The sequence below is a fragment of the Sus scrofa genome, chromosome 1 (genome assembly GCF_054392235.1).
Source record: "Sus scrofa isolate SSC_HxYL_T2T_F1_AM1 chromosome 1, Sscrofa_HxYL_maternal_Yorkshire_Landrace_v2.0, whole genome shotgun sequence".
Classification (NCBI taxonomy): domain Eukaryota; kingdom Metazoa; phylum Chordata; class Mammalia; order Artiodactyla; family Suidae; genus Sus; species Sus scrofa.
The window spans coordinates 213,274,156-213,285,775 of record NC_139383.1 but is presented as its reverse complement, the minus strand read 5'-3'; the positions used below and the strand labels follow the sequence as shown (position 1 = coordinate 213,285,775).

Below are 11,620 nucleotides of genomic sequence, written 5' to 3'. Positions count from 1 at the left end.
CTTTATATAGGCAAAATATAAACAGCCAGAATGTAAACTTCTTGAAGAAAGATACAATGAGCTAATCCCCTCTAAACCCAATTTGGGTCCATCAACATGCTGGTCACACTAGCGGGTGCTAAACATGTATTCCTGTGAATACATCTAGAGTAATTTATACTAAGTAACAAACCTTTAAGTGCCCGATATAAAAGCAGATAAAAGTCTGATTTTCTAAACCAGCAATCAAAGGAAAAGCAATCAAGGGGATGAGTATCTACTACGTCTAGACACCATGGTTATACATTCTCAGTGAAGAAAACACTGCCTTGTCCATTTCGCAGATGATAAACTGAGCTTCAAACAAATAGAATTGTTATCCTGGGGCAATTCAGCTAGAAGATGACACAGGGTTTTTCTTTAAATCTGACTGATTATGAAATATTTCTAATTGTATCAGACTCCCTCCTAACAGAAAATCTAGAGAAATGAGTTATAAAATGATGAGCTTCAGTTATATGACAAACACTGTACCTTTGCTTTGCCAACACCCAAAAGAAAAACTCACCCTCTTTCAATCAAACGTAATGGTGTCAAATCCTGCATTTTTTCAGTATTACTGAATTCCAGCTACTAAGAAGGTGATCAAGTAAATAGAAAGTCATCTATTGTGATCATAACCCTTTAAAAAAAATCAGACGTCTCAAAGAGCATATTTGAAGATTGTTCTAAATGGAGTCATCAGTTCATTAAAAAAAAAAAAAAAAAAAAAACAGAAATACCTCAGTGAGAGATGTTTCTCAATGGGGTACAATTGGTCCTTTTGCATAAAACTCAATTATAAATAGATCACATCAAGTCTTGCCTTCAAAAGTTGCTCACTGTTCTGTATCCCTCCACTACCAACTAAAGAATAAAATAAGATCTCAAAACAAAGGCAAGGGAGTTCCCATTGTGGCTCAGCAGTGTAAGGACCCGATATCATCTCCCCGAAGATGTGGGTTCAATCCCTGGCCTGGCTCTGTGGGTTAAGGATCCAGAATTGCCACAAGCTGTGGAGCAGATCACAAATGCAGCTCTGATTTGACACCCTAGCCTGGAAACTCCCATCTGCCTCAGGGACAAAACAAAACAAGGCAATCTCCTCCCAGAAGTTCTTGGGTTATTCTTTCCCGTTTTCTGACCCCTATCCTTTGTCTTTTTCTTACATAGGTCTGAGAGGGGCTAGCTCATAAATCAAATTTACAATTTCCCAAGCAAGCTCCAATGACATCTCTCATTTAGAGGAAACTACCTTCAGGGTCTTGTAAATGAAATCATTCTGTATTTCAACATTCTCAGAAAATAACTTAAATCCAAAAATGCCCTTTCCACAAAAGTTTTTCTTTTTTCTTTAAAGCAAAGATATCCTTAATTTTAGGGAGCTATTTAAGAGAAGAACACAAGGCACATTTCTTCCAAGAGGGAAGTACATCAAGATTTCTTTGACACTGTTTAGGAAAAAACTTACAACATTAAAAAAAAAGAGAGAGAGAGAGAGAGAAAAGAAGAGAATGTTATTGACCAAAAAAAAAAAAAAAAAAAGTTGTCATCTAGCTAGAGGTTTATAGACTATGAAGTAGAAAAAAATCTGCAATTTTTCATGACTCTTCTGGCAAAATGTTCTTTGGAATCATTTTCTTCTGAAAGCTGAAAAGCATTTTTCTAAGATGCTGCCAGCTCTAAAAACAACCTTTCTGATCTCTTGAAAAGCCAAGCTCTACTTTTAATAGTGCTATGTACTTTTGGTTTTAAAGACAAAAGTGAAAGAGAAGGAATCATAGCCAAAATGGTAAGTTTACTGTACTCATGCCTCAAAAGCTATCTACAATGATGTCACACAGTACACATGAAGAAGGGATCAATCTTTTCCTTTAAAAATAGAACATATATGTCTATGTCGCTTATATAATGTTTAAGTGTAAGGAACAGGGCACCACCTTTTCACTTCAAAATCCAGTCCAAAAAAGTTAACACGAAGGGACAAAGTCATAATCATAAGATTTCTAATAGAGACCAAAGGCAATGGCAATAAAGCAATTAAACAGCTGGCACTACATCCAACTGAAATGCCTTTGCATAGTAAAGGGAACCATCGACAAAGTGAAAAGGCAACCTATAAAATGGGAGGAAGTATTTTCAAATCATATATCTGGTAAGAGATTAATATCCACAATATATAAAGAACTCATACAATTCAACAGCAAAAAAATAAATAACCCAAACAATATAATTTAAAAATGGGTAGAGGAGTTCCCCTTGTGGCTCAGTGGGTTAAGGACCAAACATAGTCTCTTAAGGATGTGGGTTTGATCCCTAGCCTTGCTCAGTGGGTTAGGGATCCAGCATTGCCGCAAGCTAGGGCACAGGTCACAGATGCGGTGTTGCCATGACTGTGGCATACATAGACTACATCTGCAGCTCTGATTCAACCCCTGGCCCAGGAACTTCCATATGCCACAGGTGTGGCTGTTTAAAAGAAAAAAAACAAAAATGACAGTAAATGTTGGCAAGAATGTGGAAAAAAAAGGAACCCTTGTACCCTGTCAGCAGAATTGTAAATTCTACAGTACAGCCACTATGGACAATAACATGATCCAATAATCACACTTTTGGGTATATATCCAAAGGACATGAAAACAAGATATTAAAGATATATCTACACTCCCATGTTCACTGCAGCATTATTCACAATAGCCAAGCTATGGAAACGATCTAGGCAGCCATCAACAGATGAATGGATAAAGAAGATATGAAGATTAAAGTGATAAAGAGATAGAGAGACAGATATAAAATGGAATACTACTCAGCCATGAGAAGGAAGGACATCCTTCCATTTGCAACAACATGGATAAAACTTAAGGACATTAGGATAAATAAAATGAGTAAAACAAACTGTATGATATCACTTAAATGTGGAACCTGAAAAAGATAAACTCATAGAAACAGACTAGAATGTTTTAAGATGACTAAGTTCTGGGAATCTAATGCACAGAATGGTGGTTATAGTAAATAATAGTGAATTATATACTTCAAAGTTTCTAAGAAAGTAGGTGGTAAATGTTCTCGCCACAAAAAAGAAAACGGTAATTATGTGATATGATGCAGGAGTTAGCTAAAGCTATAATGACAATGATTTTGCAGGATACAAGTGTATCAAATCAACATGTAACCTTAAGTTATACTTCAGTGATATCTCCATAAAGCTGAAACAAAGATTTCTAATAAAATCACAATGGCTCATGTAACACCAGGATAGGCTGTATTAATACTAAGACAATGATAAATGTTAAAATTTTAGGTAAATACAAGGTATCCAAAAATCTAAGTGAGAGAAAAAGTTTATTAGTCCAGATTCACCCATTTTCACAAAAGACTGTTTTTAATCTTACCATGTGAAATGGACAGAGTCTATGAGATTATCAGCATTTCAAATGAATTTTTACATTTCAATTTTACTACCAAATTTACTATTGTCAGTCACTTGCATAACTTATGTCAAAAAACTGGTGTGCTTGCATATTTCACATTTCAACTTATTATTTTAGAGTTGTCTAGATGAGATCTAAATCTAATAGGAAAGAAACATGTAGGCTTGCAAACAGCACTTAAAGAGACAAAAAAAGATGGAAAGTTAGAAGTCAAGGAGGATAATTCTGAGATAAAGGCTGAGTGGAGCAAAAGAGAGAAATCTACCAGAGACCTTATCAGGATGCAGTGCTGTGCTCTGCTGCATTATCACTGACCTGTAACCTCTTCTCCAGCTCACAAACAACCCTTGAGAACTCTGGGACTAAGTGGATGTTTTAAAAAGTTCTTAAGTCATATTTACTTTTTCCGATGACCCTTATCAGAAGCTTGATGTACTCAAGCTCCATAATTCACGTGTTCCAATGACCCACCTAACTGCATACCCAGAAGGATTAAGCAGAGGCGTAAAATGCCACTCTCATAAAAAGAAAAATAATGGGAATGATTAGGACTTAAAAGGGACAGGTTCATTTTTAAGGGCATAGCAAAAGGTAATTCATAGCATCAATACTGTGCTCTTTATAACTATAAAAAGAATAAAATAGAGTTTGTTTTTAAAAACTCCTTAACAAATATATAATAGATTCCTAACTTTAACATGAGTTGTACCTAGAGATTATCATACTAAGTAGGTTAGAAAGAGAAAGACACATACCATACCACTTATATGTGGAATCCAAAATACAACACAAATGAACCTATCTACAAAACAGAAATAGATTCACAGACATAGAGAAGAGACTTGTAGTTGCCAAGAAGGGTGGAGGAAGGAGGAGGGGGAAGAAAGGATTGGGAGTTTGGGATGAGTAGATGCAAACTAGTATATATTGGATGGATAAACAAGGTCCTACTATTATAGCACAGGGAACTATATTCAATATCCTGTGATAAACCATAATGGAAAAGAATATGATAAAGAATATACATACATATATGTGTGTGTATATATATATATATATATATATATGTATATGTATAACTGAGTCACAGAAGAAATTAACACTACATTGTAAATCAACTATACTTCAATAAAAATTTTTAATGAAAAAAATAAATGAGTTGTATTACAAAAGCCCATTTCTTTGCAAAGATGAGTTTCTCCATAAAATACTATAAATGGTAGTTCATTTCCTAACACCAGCCCATCATTTAACCCATGAACTACGGATATACAGTAGAGAGTGAAATGAAATGTAAAAGTACTTGTAATGCTTCAAATGCATATTAGCAGTTGAGAGAACAGGAAAAAAATGGACTCCAGGGGTTATACATAATCAAAATGTTCACACAATTAATACATATATTAATAAATATATGGCTGGTTTTCTTATGAGAGGGTCCACAGCTATCCTGAGGTTCTCGAAGTGGTTATCCATAGCCTCATAAAAGGAAAGAACTTCTGTGCTACATAGAATTTAGTTCTTTCCTACAAAGCCCTCAGGTGGAGTTTATCAGTGAAATGAGGCATCCTGAGAACTTATGGTCTACACATGCTTACATATAATGATAAGCTCATGGATGCAAAAATATTAAAAATTTTCTAGTAAAATTTAGTGACAGAAACCCTAGAGCAAAGAATACAGTGCAACATTTTACGGGGTCTGAACTGCCCATATAAGATGACATAGTAAGTTCATCTAAAGTAGAGGTTCATGATTCTAGCGGTACCCAGTGTAGAGTAAATTTCTACCCATCAATAGTGTTTGTACAACTGATATAGCTGCAAGCAAACATTCCATATGTTTATGTTTTGTGAGAAATTCTATTTTAAAATATTTTCCCATCCAAGTCAATTCACATGAGCAAAAATTATCTTAAAAAAGAAAAAGCCATCTTTTACCTCACATAATTCAAACAAAAACGTGACTTTAAGTAACCCAAACATAATTTGAATGAATACACCTTTTCTATTAAATTTGATCATGAAAAATTTGTACAATAACTCCTTTTCATATAACTTCTAATATAACTTTCAACTTTAAAAAGTTTCTATAGACTGATATAACAAAGTTAAGGCACTTTTCTTAATTGAGGAAAGCTTGGTTTGGATTTTTGTCAAGATAAATTTGAACAGCATAGACTACAAGACTGTTATAACAATGTAATTTCACATTTATACCTACTTAAAATATTTTCTGCTTACCTCTTCTTCTCAAACCATGAGTCCACAGCTAAGTCATTTAGATGTTTCATTTCTTCTAACTTCCTCAAAATATTATTATGCTTCTTGACACACTAGCAACTAGTTTTTTATTTTTTTTAATAGGAAAGCTTTTCATAAGACAGCGCTACTTACCCCTCCTGCCTTCAGCAACTTTCTTCTAAATTCCTCCGTGGGGTTGTTGAAAGTTAGCTTTTCACAGCGGAGGTGATTCACTGGTGGATGGCCTTCAAGATGCAGGAATAAGTCATAATCAAAGCGAACTTTCTTAGGTTCTTCCTAGAGGTTAAAAAAAGATAAGAGAGTTGAGCATAAATAGAAATTTAGAAAGCAGAGGTTCACTCCTGATAATCAGAAAAGACACAGGCATATAACAGCTATAAGTGTTAAAGGACTGGGGGTAAAAACATCATGCAACTATCTACAAAGAAAAATGGATACATCTGAAATATGCGTTTCTTGTGTTAGAGGAAAACCAAAAAGAATAAACCCATCAGAGTTTCCGTTGTGGTTCAGTGGAAATGAATCCAACTAGTATCCATAGGGATGTGGGTTCAACCCCTGGCCTCACTCAGTGGGTTGGGAATCTGGCCTTGCTGTGAGCTCTAGTGTAGGTTGCAGACGCAGCTGTGGCGTAGGCAGGCAAATGTAGCTCCGATTCAACCCTAGCCTGGGAAACTCTATATGCCACAGGTGCGGCCCTACAAAGCAAAAATAAATAAATAAACTCATCACCCTTCTCACCTGTTGGTATGACACCACCAACAAAGACACCCAATTGGAAACCTAAGACATCCCTGAAGCCACTCCTTCCCCTACTCACTCTATCTCCCTATAGCCGTCATCAACAGCTGCCATTTTCCCTTCTAAATATTTCTTGAACAAGCCCTCCAACCCATACTGCCATGCTCTTACTCACTGCCCAAACTACCATAAATTCCTCTCTTTAGTAGTTCTTCCTACTTCAGGATAGATTACCTTCAATTCTTTCTTCATTTGGGCCTCAAAATTATCCACATAACACAGAGATCTAGTCATTTTCACTGAATGATTAAAAGTTGATTAAAGTTTCCAGTGCCATTAGGATAAAAATCTGAGCTCACCTAAATGCCACACAGGACTTGGACCCTCTAGCTCTTGGTTTCATATCTCAACACAGCCCTTCCATCCTTGTGGTGGTCCAGCAACACCTTGCTGTTTTGGTTGCTCCCAGAATTTCTTCATCCTAAGTTAACACTGGGTTTCACCCTTGCTTTACATTACTACCTCCATTTCTCCACCTTCTGCTTTAGCTGGATAACTTCTACTCATCCCCCTCCATTTAGGTTTCATTTGGGGGAAGCCATCCCTTGAACTCCAACCTCAATCACCTCTCCTCTGTTCTGTGTGCATCTCTTATCCTTGCCACATCTTAGAATAACTATCTTATCTTCCTTTACCCTGTTAAATCAAAAGATTCTTGAAAGTAGGAATAATGGTTGAATCATCACAATGCCCTCAACAATTTGTGCCTTGTGCATAGTAGAAATGCAATAAACGTCTATGAAATGAATTTAAAAAATGGCACTTTCCTTGAGGACAAAATAGCATCATATCCAAGAACATAATAATTATAATTCTTCCATGATACTCAAGTTCTACTCTCCAGCCATTACTTTAGCTGGCTAAACATCTAAACCTCCCTACAGACAGATTCTTAGGCACCCAAAGTGAAATGAAGGCTGAGGATAATAATAACAATAATATGTACTTTAACATTTAACTCATTTAATTCTCAGAGCTCTCCTTTGGGTCAGTTGTGAGCTCTGTTTTGCAGATGAGGAAATTAAAGCACTTAGAATTTATTACTTCACATAAAAACCCCTTGTGTATTATAGATCTTAACCATCTCTGTGAAATGTTACATTTTTTCAGTTGTCATTAACTGTGCCGTTTTAGGTTTTTTTAATAACAGCTATTTATGCTTTTTTAATAATGGCTTTATTGAGAAATAATTCACATACCATAAAATTCATCCGTTTAGAGTATAATATTTAGTGGTTCTTAGTACATTCAGAGTTATGAAACCATCATCACCATCTAATTTCAGCACATTTTCATCATTCCAGAAAGATCTCAAACTCATCAGTGATCATTACCCAATCCCCAGATCCCATGTCTGCTGGCATCACTGATCCATTTCTGTTTCTATAGAATTGCTTATTCTGGACATTTCATAAAAATACACAAAAATACATAAAATACATACAAAATGTGATCTTTTGTGACTGGCTTCTTTTATCAGCATGATGTTTCTGAGATTCATCCATGTTGTTCCATGTGTCAGATCCCCTTTATGGCTGAATAATAATCCACTACATGGGTATATCAGGTTTTGTTTATCCATTTGTCAGTAAACAGAAATGTGGGTTGTTCCCACAATAACTCTGGATCAAGTGGTAACTCTATGTTGAACATTTTTAGGAACTGCGTTACTGCTTTCCAGAGTGGCTGCACCATTTCAAAATCCCACCAGCAATGTATGAGCTGCTTATGGTTTTTTAATACACAATTTTTTTAATTACATAGTCAAATAAAATGATGTTTTTCATTATGTAAAAGAGAATTTGTTATATTACTATCATGTGATAAAACAATAAAGTGATTTGAAGCTAGTGCTTTTCAGGCCTTAGCACCTGAAACTGTCAGAATGTAGTCATTACCTACTACAAATTCAGGGTTTTGTTTTTTGTTTTTGGTCTTTTGTCATTTTTAGGGCCATACCCGCGGTCTATGGAGGTTCCCAGGCTAGGGGTCGAATCAGAGGCATAGCTGCCAGCCTACACCAGAGCCACAGCAATTCGGGATCCGAGCTGCGTCTGCGACCTACACCACAGCCCACAGTAACACTGGATCCTTAACCCACTAAGCGAGGCCAGGGATCAAACCCGCAACCTATGGTTCCTAGTCGGATTCGTTTCTGCTGCACCATAACGGGAACTCTCAAATTCAGTTTTTATCTCTTCAACCAAACTTCCCCAAATCACAATCTCCACTCACTTACTCACAACCACTTATCATTCCTCATCTGGTCACCTCCCTGTTTTTGAACTTATCCTATTCTACCTCCCACAATGACAAGAGAGGGATCTAACACCAAAATCAGATGATATCTTTCCATTGATATAAAAGCCTTTTATGGCTCATCATCTTCTATAGGACTGAAATCCCACTTCCTGGTGATAACCATTACAGTCTTTTAATACCTTTCCTGCATTTCCTTTGTTCTCTTACTATACCCTGCTTTTCTCAATGTTAAAGCATTCGCTGTTTCCCAGTGCTTCATACTATCTCATTCATGTGGCCTTTCACACACAGTATTCCCCAGGGCTAAAATGTCTTCCCATCATTCAAAGTCGTTAAAGTATGAACTCTTCTGTAAAGTCTTCCTAACCCTCCCAACTCTAACCAAATTAGATACCCTTGTTATAGCATTTCTTTATTAATGTAATTATCACAGTGAATTATTATCTTTTTTTTTTTTTTTTTTTTTTTACTTATCTGCCTTTTCCCTGGATTGTAAAACAGTCAATAACCTTAGAGTTTGTTCTAAAAATTAGAAGGGCCATTTTCTATCTTACAATTTTGAGTGGAAATTGGTAAAGCCTTTCAGCAGACACACTGGCAATACTTATCAACACACTATATTAAATGCATGAGATGTTCAGCCCAGTAATCCTACTTCTAAGAATCTCTTCCACAGAAATATTCAAATATGAATGCAAGGATATATAGATAGGTACAGATATAGATGTAAAATAAATGTTCATGGCAGCACTGTTTACACAAGCAAAAAAATAGGAATGATCTGCATGTAAGTGTATCATTACCATGGAATGCCACGTAGATATTAATACTGACTTGGAAAGACATATTCTTAAGTGAAAAGTAAGTCACAGAAAAATATTAAAATATGATATATTATGGCATTGCCAATCTCTACATTGACATACTTTTTATTTATGCAAATGCATGGGATCTGGAAAGGCTATACCATATAGTTAACAATGATTAAAGAGAAAGAAATAACTCCTAGATTGTATTCCACTCATTTTTTACTAGGACTACAGTCCTGCATAGGTTTTTTAAGAGAAAAATACAATGATGAATAATTACCAGCAGAAAAAGAGTGAGGTAGTAATATCACTTTATAGTCTTCAACAGCTTAAATTTTTTTTTTTAATCACTCTTCAGTAGAACTAAGGCTAAGGACCCCAGAAAGTGACTATCTTTGTGTGAATCCTCAGTGCAATTTTCTATTCAAGATTTTTTTTTTAAGTAAAAAGTACCCATAAAATTTGTGTTCTGGCCAACTGAATATCTTTCTTAGAGAACTGACATCAATAGCACATCAATCTTATGCTCCATAGAAAAGATTCTTTTTCTTTTTTTAACTCAATGAATTTTATTACATTTATAGTTGCACAATGATCAGCACAACCCAATTTTATAGTATTTCCATCCCAAACGCCCAACCCATCTCCCCGCCCCCAAGCTATCTCCTTTGGAAACCATAAGTTTTTCAAAGTCTGTGAGGAAAAGATTCTTTTTCAAAGTTTAAACAAGGAAGCTTGTACTTCTTCCCCATGTAAAACGAATGCATTTCCTAGAGGTCGAAATCTGGTTTTGGTAACATCAAATTTCTCCTCTCATTCTGCTTCAGTCCTTGACATTTACTCATGTGCTTTTTCTAAGGACAGATTGAAAGAACAGAGTATGGGATCCTTTCAAACCTGAAGTGCTACAGTCAATTATGTTTCAGCAGGCTTATTGATTTAGAGTTTCTGAAACATACATGATTCTCACAGATAGGCTTGTTTTGTTCAATACAAACACAAAATAAGACAGAATAAACAAACATGACCTCAAAAGAAGCACTGACCCTCCACCACCCCTCTTGACTCTGACCTCTCAAGTAAGTGAGCAAAACTGAAGACAAGCTTATTGTAATCAGGGAAAGCACAAGGATGGAGATGGAACCAAGGACAGGGAGATATACTTAAGATGCAGTGGGAGGCCTCCAATATTGGGTGGAGGGTTTTTTGGCTGCTTTCTCTCATCTCCTATGAAAACTTTAAATAATACTTTTTCATGAACCATTATTACAATGGATGTTCTTTCCTCAAGAGAGAATGAAGTCAACTCTAGGGACAAATAAAATTATAAATACTCAAATGAAATGAAATGAACATTCTGGGGCAACAGCCTAGATCTATTAAATTTTTACCCATGGATCATTTCAGTAGGAAGAGAAATAAGAAATATATCAAGCTTGAATATCCAGACTGGAATATAGCAAAAATTTGGTTTCTATGAAACTCCAAGAATATCTTCTTAATTTATCAATTAAAAGAGATGACAAAGCAATAATATTAATTAAAAAATTAATCATATACAGAAAAATACTTAAAATACAATATTCTTACATCTTCCACTGAGTTTAAACAGATGTTAACACTTTCACCATGTTTATTTTTTTCTTTAAAGAAATACAGTTTTGGAGTTTCCGTTGTGGCTCAGTGGTTAATGAATGTGACTAGGAACCATGAGGTTGCGGGTTCGATCCCTGCCCTTGCTCAGTGGGTTAAGGATCTGGTGTTGCTGTGAGCTGTGGTGTAGGTCGCAGATGCGGCTCGGATCCCGAATTGCTGTGGCTCTGGTGTAGGCCAGCAGCTACAGCTCTGATTCGACCCCTAGCCTGGGAACCCCCACATGCCGCAGGAGAGGCCCAAGAAACAGCAAAAAAAAAAAAGAAAGAAACACAGTTTTATAAATATAAGTTTCTCCATTCCTCCTTCCCAGTTAGACATGCCCTCTAACTCCTGTGCTGTCCTTTCAACCCAGGCTCTTGTATCATATATGTGTCTCCCC

The 11,620-nt window shown here is 35.9% G+C and overlaps 1 protein-coding gene across 4 annotated transcripts in view; it reads right to left on the bottom strand.

The window, feature by feature from the left end:
- MLLT3 (MLLT3 super elongation complex subunit) overlaps window positions 1-11,620 on the bottom strand; it is a 287,600-nt gene that overhangs the window by 109,646 nt on the left and 166,334 nt on the right. For all 4 annotated transcript variants that reach the window (XM_013993522.3, XM_084984047.1, XM_003121886.7 and 1 more), the window contains exon 4: window positions 5,846-5,989. In XM_013993522.3, coding sequence (XP_013848976.1) covers window positions 5,846-5,989 — 144 coding nt within the window. The remainder of the gene's footprint in view (window positions 1-5,845; window positions 5,990-11,620) is intronic.